Below are 13,670 nucleotides of genomic sequence, written 5' to 3'. Positions count from 1 at the left end.
CAATGTATCTTCACACGCTATTATATCTATTCTTGTATAAAACCCTGAAAAATATGTTTATTCTCCTCATTCAACTTTGTGCCATTGTTTCACACATTTCATTTCACACGTCAAAATCCTACCAAGAATACTCTTATTTTTGCTTTACACAGTGACATAAAGCCTACTGGTGGTGCTGTACTCAGTAGAGACAAGATGAGAACACTCATTTTTGCCACCTGTATCTCACAAGTATTGGAAGTACTAGACAGAATTTAGGCATGAAAGAGAAATAAAAGGCATACAGATAGAAAGGGGAGAATAACATTATCTGTTTACAGATGACATATATACAGAATGCTAATGACTCCACAGAAGCATTGTTAGAGCTAATAAATAAATCCAGCAGAGTTACAGGATACAGAGTCGGCATACCAAAACTAAGCTGCATTTTGTATGTGCAAACAATGAATAATGAGCAAGGCTAAAAATTCCATTTTCTAGAAAATCAAAAAGGATAAAAAACTTATGAATAAATTCAAATGAGAAAGCAAAAGACTAATACATGGAAAACATTGGTGAAAGAATAAAAGAAAACACAGATAAATGTAAAGCCATTTTCTTGCCCATGCAGTAGAAAATAATACTGTTAAAATGACAGTATTATCCGAAGTCATCTATGGGTTTAGTGAAGTCCCTGTTAAAATTCCAAAGTGGCATTCAAAACATTTGTGTTTATTTTTCATGTGTATGTGTGTGCACTTGTGTGGTGGTTTGAAAAAGAACGGCTCCCCATATGCTCAGATATTTGAATGCTTGGTTTCCTGTTGGTGGGACTGTTTGGGAAGGATTAGGAGGTGTGGCCTTGTTAGAGTGGGTGTGGTGCTGTTAGAGGAGGTGTGACCATGTCAGAGGAAGTGTGTCCTTGTTGAGAGAAGTGTGGCCTTGTTGGAGGAGGTGTATCACTGGGGGTGGGTTTTGAGGTTTCAAAAGCCCATGCCATTCCCAATTAGCTCTCTCTGCCTTGTGCTTATGAGTCAAGATGCAAGCTCTCAGGTACTATCCCAGTGCCGTGCCTGCCTACTCGCTGCCCTGCTCCCTGTCTTGATGGCCATGGGTTCTAACCCTCTGAAACTATAAGCACAAATACACTGTCTCTTCTTTAAATTTCCTTGGTCTTGTCTTATCACATCAATAGAAAAGTAACTGAGCCAGCCTGCTTGTCTGAATGTACACCATGTGAGTGCAGGTGTCTGCAGAGGTTCTGTAACTTCATGGAATTGGAGTTACACAAGGTTGTGAGCCACCATGCTGGTGCTAGAGACTGAACCTGGGTCTTCTGAACTCTATTATGCTGAGCCATCTCTACATCCCCCAAAGTGACTTTTTTTTTTTTGTAGAAATAGAAAAAAAAAAAAGTCCTAAAATTCATATGGAATGTCAGAAGACCCCAAACAGCCAAAACAGCTTCTTGTGTCTGTAGCATTCACAGTTTTTGGTCTCAAAACTTACTTTATTCTTGTGGTAATCAATGTGGAGCTGCACTGGTATGAGGACAACTGGAGATGAGTAGCACAGGACAGAGAGATTAAACTTCCAAGTGTACAGTGACTTGACTTTAACATTTTTTTAAAGATCAGGTTTATTTATTTGTGTGCGTATGTAAGGAGGAGCATGTGAAAGTCACCTTCCACCATACGAGTCCTGGGGTTGGAACAAAGTCTGTCAAGCTTAGTGGCAAGCCCCTTTACACACTGAGCCACTTTGCTGGGCCCTCCGTAACTTTTAATAAGATACTGTTACTGTTTAAGAAGGGAAGAATGACCTTTTAAATGATTTGTTTTTTATTTTTGTATAGTCATTGTACAAAGTGTTGGGTTCCATGATAACATTTTGACCAACTATATCATGTAGTAAGAGGGAAGCCTTCCCTTGCATTCCCCCCAAATGCTAACTCAGAATAGACAAACCACCTCCCAGTAAATCCTAGAACTTCAGAATAAGAAACACAGGGGGTTAGGCCGGGTGGTGCACACCTGTCATCCCAGCATGTGGAAGTGAAAGGAGGACCAGGGACTTGGTGTCATCTTTGACCATACAGCAACTTTGAGGCCAGTCTGAGCTACGTGAGACCTTTGACCCCAAACAAGAGATTCTTCAGGGGAGAGGTGTTAGTGCTGTATTTGGCAATGATACTGTCGTCTATAACATGAAAAACATAGACCACAAAAGAAAAAGTAGTTCAAAATTTAAAATGTTGTGCTTTAACTAAATACAATACTGTCCAAAAGCAACACAAAATAGGAGAAAAACTATTTACAAATCACACATCTGACAAGAGGTTAAAATGAACCTAACTGGGCCTCCAGTCTTAGCTTCCAACTTGTTTAAAAGATGGGACAGAGAGACAAGTTAAACATCGCTATGACCGAACAGGCAGACAAGTACAGAACAGGCAGCATTCTGAAAGTTCAATCATTGGGTAAAGGTGGAAAACATCGAAAACCATCTGAAAAGACAAGGGAAAGCAATATTTGGACCTTGACCCGATTCTGGATTCTGGCTGGGTGGGTATGGGGAGAGCCTTAGACACATTCTTCAAATAACTTGGAAAACATGAATCTGTGTTTTCTTTCCTTCAGAAATGAATTGTTGACATTGTCAAGGATAAAGTACTGCTATCTAAGACTGCACGGTTAGAGACTTCTTCCAGGGTCACTGAGATGGCTCAGTGGGTAAAGGGGCCTGCCTGCCACCAAGCCTGGCAACCTGGTTTGATCTCCAGGACCCAGAGTAGAAAGAAAGGAATCAATCCTAAAAGTTGTCCTCTGATCTTTGTGTGTGTGTGTGTGTGTGTGTGTGTGTGTGTGTGTGTGTGTGTGTGCACGCGCGCGCGCGTGCATGCGTGCGTGCGTGCGTGCGTGCGTGTGTGGTACCTGACCCAATAAAACACATATACACAGAGAGACAGAGAAGAGACACAGAGAGGAGACAGACAAACAGACAGAGGAGAGAGACAGACAGACAGAGACAGAGATACAGAGATAGTGAGGCAGTACAGTCCACAATCCTTGGACTTGAGAAGACACGTAAATGATTATTGTCCTATTCTTTCCTGTTTCTTAGATTTGAAACTTTTCAAAGCACAAGGCTTGGAGGAAGGAAAGCGGTGAAGCCACTTAACCCATATGACTTTCCATGGTTGGCTTTATGAGCACATCCCTTTCAAACACGGAGCTGTACGTTGCTGACCCCGTGGAACCAGTACAGAACTGTGAACAGCTTCCTGCCCCTCAACCACAGTGCAAATGGTGTGCCCTTTAGGTATGTACTGACACTACCAGGTGTGATGGTGTCTCCTGGTGGCGTCTCAAGGTGGGACCAACAGGAGGGAACATACAAGCTCTGTGAACTGGAAGAAAAGGGTAACAACGTGGGCTGCATATATTCACTTAAACAATGAATAAAACTACCTCAATGTCATTATCACTGTCATTTTTATAGGGCTAAAAGTCAACCGTGGCCCCTGAAGCAAGCCAGATACGCACACACCTGGGTTGATGGTTGGAGGAGGGGGAGGCGGAAGAGGCCTGCCCTCTTTAATGGCCAGAGTGCACTGCTTTGCTGACCGAATCGTATTGATGAAATCCTCATGCTGCTGTCTCCAGTTGGATTTCCTCATGGGCTGACCCTGTGAGAAACAAAACCAAAGCAGCATCTACTGCCCCACACTACATACCGATGCACAGATTTTTTTTTTTAAAACCTAGGTTTTGAATTTATAGCAAATGGGGTCATGTAGCTGGCAGAGAAAGTTTTTTTGTAGAGAAAAAAATTTCCCCAAGAGAACTATTTTTAAAAGTTTGCAAACTACAGCAATATCGTTTGCAAATCATAACAGTGACAACACACACACACACACACACACACACACACACACACACACACACAAATCAGAGAAACAATGAAACCATAAAACTTTAGAGAAAGACAGATGCAAGATGAAAGGTGACTTTCTTAAACTTTTGTTTGGAGATTTCATTTTAGCTGATTTATTTGTGTGTGGGGGTGTGTCTAGACCACAGCTCTCGAGGAGTCTAAGGGGACAGACAGCTCTCGGGACTGGTTTCCCACCGTCTGGTTCCCTGGGGACTGAGCCCAGGTTGTCAGGCTTGGTGGCAGGTATCTTGCTGGTCCCAACGGTAACTTTCTTCCTGGTATTGCATGCACATGTGCAGTCTCAACACTGGGGAAGTTGAGGCAGAAGGATTGTGAACTTAAAGCTAGTTGGGCTATGCAGGCAGTTCATGGCCAACCTCAGCTCGACAGTGAAACCTTATCTCAGAGGGTCAGGGAAGCGGGGAGTAACTTTTTTCCCAGACCACTTTCTAGACTGAAAGGCATGCTAATGAAAATGTAAACAGGATTCTTTCAACTACATCTGGAAAGTATCTAAACTTTATTTGGAAATCTAAGTAAGATTATACAGAAAACAGTAAAGGTGGATTATATTTAAATTCCATTACACTGCCTTATCAAGCAAAAAATGAAACCAGAGAGCCAAGGAACCAGCTTAAATGTCCTTTCTGTATTGAGAAGTAAAGAAATCGTTGGCATACCTTGGGCTGAGGCGGCTGACTTACGGTGGGAATGTCAGTTCCCTGTAATCTTTGCTTCAAGGAATCGAAGGGTTTGCGTTTTTTGTTGAAAAGTTTCTTACATATTGGTCCATGTCTTTCCTGGGCAAGGAAGGGGAGGGATTGGATTTGGAAAATGTATGATCACAAAGTTTTAATGATGACATACTTAGCCTCCAGGATGGTGACAGGCTAGTGTTTGTAGAATTTAGTCCATTCTCTAACTCTAGGCCACAGTAGAGGAATTCCACTACTCTCCCCAATCATGTCAAACACAGCTCAATACTGTATTCAGGGAAAGGTAACAAAAGGTGTTTTACAGCTTCCTAGACTTGTGGACCTTTAAGAGGTGAGGTCTAAGCTGGAAATGGAGGTGTGGGCCTCTATTTCAGTAGCAGGGAAGCCCAGGGAATAGGGTTGTGGGTGCAAGGCACCGTGGGCTACATAAAGAGACCCTGTCTCAAAAGCAGGACAGCAAAAGTGGGTGAGTTCTTACTGAGAGGATTTTTGGTCATCAGGGGTGTGTATCCTTTCAAGAAACTGTGGACTCAAACCCCTTTCTTTTAATTTTCTTTTGCTTACTGCTTATGAATGGAAAAGCTTTGCCTCCTTTTATGTTTTTACTGCTACAACCATAGGATCAAAGCAATGGAGCTAAGTTCTCATGAAATGGCACCTCTAGAACTGGGACAAATGTTAATCTTTTCTGTTCATAATGTGACTGTCTCAGGTATTTTGTTATAGTAACAGAAGGTTAAAACAGTGGCTAAAGAGTTTGACTTTAAATTTGATTTTACATTTCAAACTCTAAAAATTAGGCCATGTGCTCTTTATTCCATTCAGTAGTCTTTAAATTACTCAACTTGTCTATAGGACAAACTGGAAGACACATAGAGTTTGCTTGGTGTCCCTGCAGAAAGTTATGGTATGGTGGTCTGAAAAAGAAATGTCCCTCATGGGCTCAGGGACTTGAGTACTTGGTCCCCATTTGGGGGCATTGTGTGAGGATGCTATGGAACCTTCAGGAGGTGGAGACTTGCTGAACAAAGTCTCTTACCAAGGGCTGGCCTATTTCCTGTTCATTTAGTCGGCCTCCTCTGTTTAGATAAAACGAGACCAGCCAGCTTCCAGCTCCGGTTGCCATGCATTTCCCACCATGCCATGCTTTGTGGCCACGATGGGCTTTATCTCTCTGGAACTGTAAGCCAAAGACAACCTTTTCTTCCTTTAATTGCTTTTGATCAGCATGTTTCATCACAGCAACTGAAAATTACTAATACAGTTGGTCACAGTGCCTCTAGGGCACAACATGCACATTTTTGTCCTCGTCCTTAATGGCTACCATTTACAAAGTTGCTTTGTCTGGATTCTCAAAATGCAGGCTCTATAAAAGTCTCTGTTCCTCCAAGTCATCCATGTTAAACTACAGGAGAGGTTATCAGACCATGTGATTCGGTGTTCTGTACAGCCGAGAGACAGGCTTAGCAGTGAGACGCGGGAGTATGTAAGCATACTTAGCATTTAGCGATTGCTAGCCAGAGGTACCACCTAGGTCTCAACTCCTCTCAGGGGTGCAGCTCCCAGTCAGCAAAGGTAACAGTGTGCTGAAAGATACTGGTAGACACTGGGCTGCAACAGGCCTGTATGAGTTCCACTGGTAGCTTCAGGGTCTCCAACCACAGTTTACCCAGAACAGATATTTCGTTTCTAAAAGTTCCCAGAAAAACAAAACCTACAACCGCATTTTGGAGGTCCCTTGTCATCCAAACCCTAAATCTGCAAGTTCAATATACTATCCCATGATCTAAAATACCCAAATGATTACATTATCATCGTAAGAATTCCTTTTTAAAAACTTATCTTTCTTGGCTATCTCCTTACAACATTAAGGTGGTACCATTTGCTTGAAACCCATCCCCCCACCTCTTGTGCCCCTCAAGTTTGAAATAATCCAAACTTTTGTTCAACTTGAAAGCCTGGGAACTTGACATGCAGTTAGTGCGTATCTAGAAAATTAGATCTTGGAGCAGGCTTGTATCCATGCATTATTTGTTCCAACGGTATAAAACCCCCTTGAAATCAGAGAGTTCCGTGTACGTGGCAAGGCAGAAAACAGGACGGTTACAGGACTTGTCAGAATTAGTGACAAATTTGCAGCTACGAGCCAAGTTTCCAGATGCCTGAAATCCAATGCTCATTCCTCTCGACCAGCTAATTTCCCTGGTGTTTTGGCCTTGAAATTTGAATTTTTGATGCTTAAAGAAAAGGCGGGAGAGCCAGAATCTCTCAAGGGAAGTGGTCTGTGCCAAGACCATTCCATCTGGCATGCTTTCAGGGAGACCGTGGTTAACAGGGTCACTTCTGAACGTGGCATTATCAGCCTGCCTCAGTGTCCTCCGGGCCTGGCAGCCATAGGTTACGTACTTCTCCCCCCCCCCCCCCCCGCCCCTCTCCACATCTGTCTTTAATCTTGGCACCATTGCCTCCTCACTGACTTGACAGTTCATTTAACTCCAATGAAACACATCTACAAAATGTCTTTATGTTTACCAGAACATCTGCTGCGAAGCATCTCCCACAGACTTCACAGGGAAATAGCTTCTGATTGCCATCTGCATGAGATTCAAGAGCACATTATGTTAAGTTTCATGGAATTGCCTGGCTGAGGAAAGACGGGTGACTGTAGGTGACCTCAGTCGCCTGTCAGCCTCACAGTTGTCCATCCCCACCACCTGCTTCCTCCTCCTCGGAAAAGCCTTAACAATCCCACAAGTTTTCTTTTCCTAATATAAACTTCTCTCCTCCACACACAAGTAAATTACACAAACTTGAGGCAAACAGAGTGTAATTATTTGCTTTGGTGGGTAAATGGGGTGCTGAGAGCTATGCATTAGACATAAGTACAGAGGTAATGTATTAGCATAAAGTCACAAATTATCTGATGGTGACATCTTTGGGATTCTGCTTAGGCAGAAGATAGACTGCCATTGATGTCTCAAGGAAAACTGGTCCATGCCTTCCCTAGACAAAGGAAAGTGCTCTCTGAGGGTCTGGAGAGGTGGCTTGGGGGTAATGTTCTTGCTGGACAAGCATGAGCACCTGATTATGGACCCCCAGTACTTAAATAAATGCTAGCATGGTGGCCTCCATCTGCAGCTCCAGCACTGGAGGAAGTTAGATGGGCAGATCCTGGGGTCTCACTGGCCAGCCAATCCAGCCAAGCAGCAAGACTCAGGTTCAAGTGAGAGACCGTCAATAGAATGAACAGTTAAGCAAGACACATGACCTCAACCTCTGACCTCTCTACCACAGGCATGTGCAAACATGTGCGCGCGCACACAGACACACACACACACACACACACACACACACAGACACACACACACACAGACACACACACTTAGACAATGAGGGAAATTAAGTACTGCTGGAAGATATAAGTCAAACAAAAATTGAATTTCTAGCACAGGACTAACAAATCTTGTAAGAAATAATTAAATATGTTGAAAGGAACCCTACATGGGCCCAACAACAACAACAACAAAAAAAAAAACCAGAAAATAGGAAGATACATTTCTAAGTTAGAAGATTAATTACTTTAAAAAGAAGTTAGAGAAAAGCAAAATATTAGGGACTGCTAAGATTTCACTTTTTAGTACTTCTTTTCAGTTAGTCTGAATTTGAGTATGTAAGTTTTTTTTGTTTTTTTTTTTTTAAGTTTCAGGTCTAAGCACAGGGGTCTTATACTGGAATAAAAATATGGCTTTTACATAGACAAGGAGGGACATCTTGGAACACTGTGGTCCTCAAGGGAACCAGCACAGAGCTGTGGAGGATTCACATGACATACTTGAAGATGGATAGGGGTGTGTTAATTTTAAAACTGGGATGGAGATTTAAACAGGCGAGGAAGGAGAAAATGTACCGAAGACTCTCCAACAGGACGAGTTTTTTGGGGTGAGGGTGGGGAAGTGATAGAAAGATGAACGCTTGGGGACAATGCTACGTGTACAGGCAGGAAGCCAGAGAAGACCGCGGGTCTGTGGATAGAACTAGGGAGTTGAAAAAAAAAAAAAAGTGCATCTGGGGAAGAAAAATGACCTAGTCTGGGAACTACTGAGTTCAACAGAGCTGTCCAGCCAGCAGGATGGAAATGAGGGAGGTCAGGGTGAGGGACGCAGATGTAGGTTTTGGGGAATGAGGTAAAGCAGGACACTGCCAGGGACGAAGTCGTGGAAAAAGCAGTGGAGAGGATCCTTAGGGAAGCTTCCACTTAAGGCCAAGAAAATGATGGTGATAAGCCAGGAGAAGCAGAGAGCAGGGCCATGGAAACCGACAGGGGAACCATGTGAAAAAGAGAGATCTGCTTAACAGGAAGCAGATGGCAGGGTGTGCAGACGCTGTTGATTTAAACAATTTCTTCACAGGTCCGCTAATTGGTGTCTGTGTTCTCAGCACAGGCCATCCACCTCAGCCCACAGAAATACTCCCCCTCCAGTCCTTTCCGCTGTCCGCAAAACTGGGTCTTAAAAAAAGTAAAAATTTCAACAAAGCTACTCCCCCCCCAACTTGTTAATAAATACTTGATTCTAAAACTGTCCTTTCCCCGCAACATTACTGAAGGTAACGTTCTTATTTTTGTTAAAGTCATATTTATTTGGTTCTTTCCATGTCTAGGTTATTTCACTGGCTCCTCACAGTTACCTTCTAAGACAGGGCTGGTGTGGTTTTCACAGAGAAAATGGAGGCTGAAAGCTAAGTGACTTCTCTCAGTCCACAAATTCCAAGTGGTAACCCTGAGATTTGAACCCAAGTTTCTGCCTCTACAAAGGATAGACAAAAATTCAACTATAGGTTTATGATGTCCCTGTTAATCAATGAAGTACCTGGAACCCCCCAGAAGACCAATGATCTTTGGCTTAAATCAGTGAGTTTTAATGAGTTCAAGTACTTTAAAATAAAAGATATGACCCAATTAAAAACCTGGATATGGATGGACCACTCTATTCTGAACAACATTCAAGTTGGAAGCTTGTCTATAATCATTGAAGAGGGTATCTTCCTCAACAGCTGAATCACACATGAAGTTCAAGGTCTATACTGTCATACTCTGTACTGACTCAAATCAAAGATTTGATCCATATAACCTTAAAAGAACACTTTGAAACAAGCAAAATACCCTTCAATGAACAAAAGGCTACATGAACTGTGGAGTACCCATACGTTGGAACACCACACAGCAATAAAAAGGAATGCTATTGATCCATGGGACAGCTTAAAAGGATCTCAATGCTGAGTGAAATAAAGCCAAGTTACATTTGACATGACTCCATTTGCAAAATATCATCAAATGTCAAAATGACCGAGATGGAAATTAGACATTAGATTCTCAAGCTGTAGGAATGGTTCGTGTGTGGAGGCTGGACGTGAGACGGTAGGATGAGAACAATCTCCCTTTGTGTGATGGAAGAGGTTTGGCTCTTTGCCAATGGAGGGTAGTGGTTACATGTCAAACAGTACCGAGCCAAGAGCACACATTAATGACATTTACTGGTTCTGATGTTGTAGTGCAGCTGTTCAACAAGAAGTTTGGGGGAAAGCTGGGTTAAGGGTGCAAGGGATCCCTTGGCTATCCTGCCACTTTTTGCAAAGCTATGCATATTCTGTCAAAAGGAAACAGTTAAGTAGGAGTGAGCGAACCGTGACCCGTGAACACACGGAGACGGAATGTTTGTGAAGATCAAGTATTATGGGAGTGCCCCCATACTCGTCTTCTTATAGCTATTGCTGCTTTCACACTGTCTGCAGTTGTGCTGCTGAGAGGACACATGACCTGGAAAGCAGAAAAGCATACTGTGTGGCCATTCAGGAACATGGGTTGCTAACTGATGAACGAGAATACACCAATTAAAAATACGTTTGCCACGCCAGCACTTAGGAGGCAAGAGGACTTGAGCTCAACTCTGACCAAGACTATAGTAAGAGACTTAAAAAAAAAGGTACAGTCAGGTGTGGTGGCACACACCTTTAACAATCCCAGCACTTGCCTTTAATCCCAGCACTTGTGAGGCAGAGGCAGGAGGAGTTTGAAGTAACCCTGCTCTACAGATTGAATTCCAGGACAGCCAGGGCTACACAGATAAACCCTATCTAGAAAAACAAAATAAAAACACATAAACAAACAAACAAACCCAAAACCCCTTGAAATCAACCAAGCAACAAAAAGGATTTGTGAATTACATGTAGACAAAAGAAACAGAGTTTGGCGATGATGGTGCATGCCTTTAATCCCAATACTCGGGAGGCAGAGGCAGGAGGATTTCCCAGAGTTTGAGGCCAGCCTGGTCTACAGACAGCCAAGGATACACAGAGAAACCTCGTCTTGAAAAAAAATTATATATATACATATATATATGTATATATATATATACACATTATATATATACATATAAAAAATTAAAACCACAAAAACACACAGTAACTACATTTGAGTGCTAAGATAAAAATGATAATCACTTTCTAACTTCCTTTTTTGCTTTTCTTCCTTCCTTTCCAAATGTGCATCGCTATTCTTAAACTCAGAACCACTTCAGGCTAGTGCTGTAGCTCTGTACTGACACTAAGGTGGAGGTCCTTCGTGGTGAGCTCAGACACAGAAACACAAGCCAAGAATGCAGCTTGCAAGCCTAACTCCTCCCATGGCAGAAGGCTTCCAGGATTCACTCAGCACCTTGCTCACTGACATGTGCACACAGGTGCACATACTCTAGAAGCTGAAGTCAGAGCTAGGGGCTGTTTAGGTCATCTCTAAGACACCTCGACTAAGCTGCAAATGCTGCCTTCAGAGGCAGGTTTGTGTTTCTAGTTGGTTCAAAGATAAGGAGGCTGTGTTAACGGGTATAAGTGGTTTAAAGAAAAAAGGGGTAATGTCTGGTGTAAGATTGGGTAGTTTATAAATGAGTAGGGGGGAAAACAAGCCTAGAATAGATCCTGAGGCCGCTTGCTTCTGTGTTCTCTTATTTGCACTCACTTACAAAGTACTGGAATCCTTATGCTTCTGCCCTCTAACTAGATCAAACAGGCAAGTTAAAGCAAACCACTGTCAACATGTAAAAACAAAAACAACATGGAATATGTGAATAGGGGTTAGGGTTTGGGGTGGCTCTCCACTGAGGTGATAGAATGATGTCACAATGCAGGCTTTGGATCCTACATGTCTATACAGTGCATTAAGACAGCATGCACAAAGGGCCCCAGCAGTGAAGACACTCAGACTTATAATACTACAGAATTATCTAATGACAAAGCTTTGAAACCAATCCAGGACAATGTTCAAACAAGACTCATCTCAGTAGGCAGGGCCAGTGACCTGAGTTCAGTTCCCGGAACCCACACAAAGAACCAACTCCACGAAGCCGTCTTTTGACTGCCATGTGCACAGTGGCATGTGTATCTACACATACAATAACCAAAAGTAGATTTCTCAATGCCCACCTGGGATGGTTTCTCCTTGCTTACTCTTATGAATGTATCATTGTACTGGCCCAAGTTTAAGCCATTCTTTTATGAACGATCTTACCCTGTACCCATCCATTCCTATGCCCTTTAACACCATTCACTAAATTCCAGGCGCTAGCGTGGCCAGCAGGGTAAAGTGGTAAACAAAAGGTTTTGCTCTCCAACCTTTCCCTAGTCAGAGAGGATCCTGAGAAGCAGCCTTGTATGCCAGTGCTACAGAGAACACAGAGCAGGGGAAGAGGGAGTGCCTGGGAGGCGGATATGCTTTTAAAACACATACTCTGAAAATCATCGAAGGAAGGTAGCAACTGAGCAACCTTGAAGGCTTATCTAAAGACTTCAGGGGAGCAGTGAGTACGCAGGTCCTCATCACAAGTGGTGCTTGTCACAATGATGGCATCAGCACTTATCTGTGCTTCTGAACTGTCTCCAACCAAGTAGTTCTTGAAGGCAAAATCCCTCTTATCTCTGTGAACTCCTATCATGCAGCATGGAGCTGATATGTTCAGTTTTCAACACTGTTTACAGAGAACTAAATACTGAGGAGTTGGGGGTGTGTTTGGGGGAGGGGGTGGTTTTCAGGTCTGGGGTGTGGACAGAGAATTTGCTAACAAATCCTACTAATTCATTAAAGTCACCACAGAACTGTTCTCCGGAATAGAATTACAGTCTTTAAGCTTATAAATTCATCAGCCCCCATAGCAACATGCCATCTCAAGACTGACAGCTGAGTTGCATTCTCTTATTTATAAGAGATGAATTTGAAGAGGACCACACCAGAGTGACATCCTGTGCCCAAGATTCTTGAAGGCTTGGAGACTCTTCTGTGGAGATGGTCAACATGATAAATGGCCCATCCATTTAGGATTTTTATTCCCAATATTCACATCAAACACCAACTAACTCTGTTTCTTCAGGTTGGCATTTAAGCACACACTAATGCTACATTTCCTCAATGACAAACCGTATGCACCTTTTTATTTTTACTTTCGGTTGTTAAAGTTTTAACAGAATACAATTTTGGAGTTTTTCACAACTCTAAAAGAAATACAGTAATTTGGATTTAAATGAATAAAACTTAGAACAAGGTGATACCCATCAGCCATGGGCAAGACTTGTAAAAATCTAGCCATCAAGTGCAGCTCACCTGCCACAGCTGGCCTTGCCTCAGCCATTTTGTTCTTCCCTCTGACCAACGGTGTCCACACTGGTCAGGGGCAAATGGGCAAAGGTCAGTGAGAAGTCACAGTTGACCAAATAATGAACATTATGATGGAGTCATTGCCTAAGCCTTGAATCAGTCTCTAGATGTCCAAACAGGAACAACTCATCAAAACCTGGACACTTCTGAGTATGTATTTTAATAAGTTGTGGACAGTTCCAAACATTAAACAACAAACTTTCGAGGTTACAATGAAGTAAGTATTCCCGATCGCTCCAGCTATGCTGTTCCTAAATCCCAAAGGGAAAAAGCCATCTGCTCCCAGGGCAGGAAATCCCAACCACAACTGCAGCGCTCATCTTCACAGTCTTTTT

The 13,670-nt window shown here is 42.7% G+C and overlaps 1 protein-coding gene across 4 annotated transcripts in view; it reads right to left on the bottom strand.

Moving 5' to 3' along the window:
• Positions 1 to 13,415, bottom strand: part of Zc2hc1b (zinc finger C2HC-type containing 1B) — a 51,915-nt gene extending 38,500 nt beyond the window's left edge. For 2 of the 4 annotated variants that reach the window (XM_006976675.4, XM_076552744.1), the window contains exons 1-4: positions 13,282 to 13,415; positions 7,167 to 7,228; positions 4,599 to 4,718; positions 3,532 to 3,670 (exon numbers count right to left, since the gene is read on the bottom strand). In XM_006976675.4, the coding sequence (XP_006976737.1) occupies positions 3,532 to 3,670; positions 4,599 to 4,718; positions 7,167 to 7,228; positions 13,282 to 13,309 (349 nt within the window). In that variant the 5' untranslated portion in view covers positions 13,310 to 13,415. The remainder of the gene's footprint in view (positions 1 to 3,531; positions 3,671 to 4,598; positions 4,719 to 7,166; positions 7,229 to 13,281) is intronic. The other 2 variants (XM_042262281.2, XM_042262279.2) reach the window with 2 other exon arrangements.
• Positions 13,416 to 13,670: the final 255 nt, after the last annotated feature.

The sequence above is a fragment of the Peromyscus maniculatus genome, chromosome 16, assembly GCF_049852395.1.
Source record: "Peromyscus maniculatus bairdii isolate BWxNUB_F1_BW_parent chromosome 16, HU_Pman_BW_mat_3.1, whole genome shotgun sequence".
Taxonomy (NCBI): Eukaryota; Metazoa; Chordata; class Mammalia; order Rodentia; family Cricetidae; genus Peromyscus; species Peromyscus maniculatus.
The sequence above is the reverse complement of the archived record's forward strand: the minus strand, read 5'-3'. Positions and strand labels throughout refer to the sequence as shown.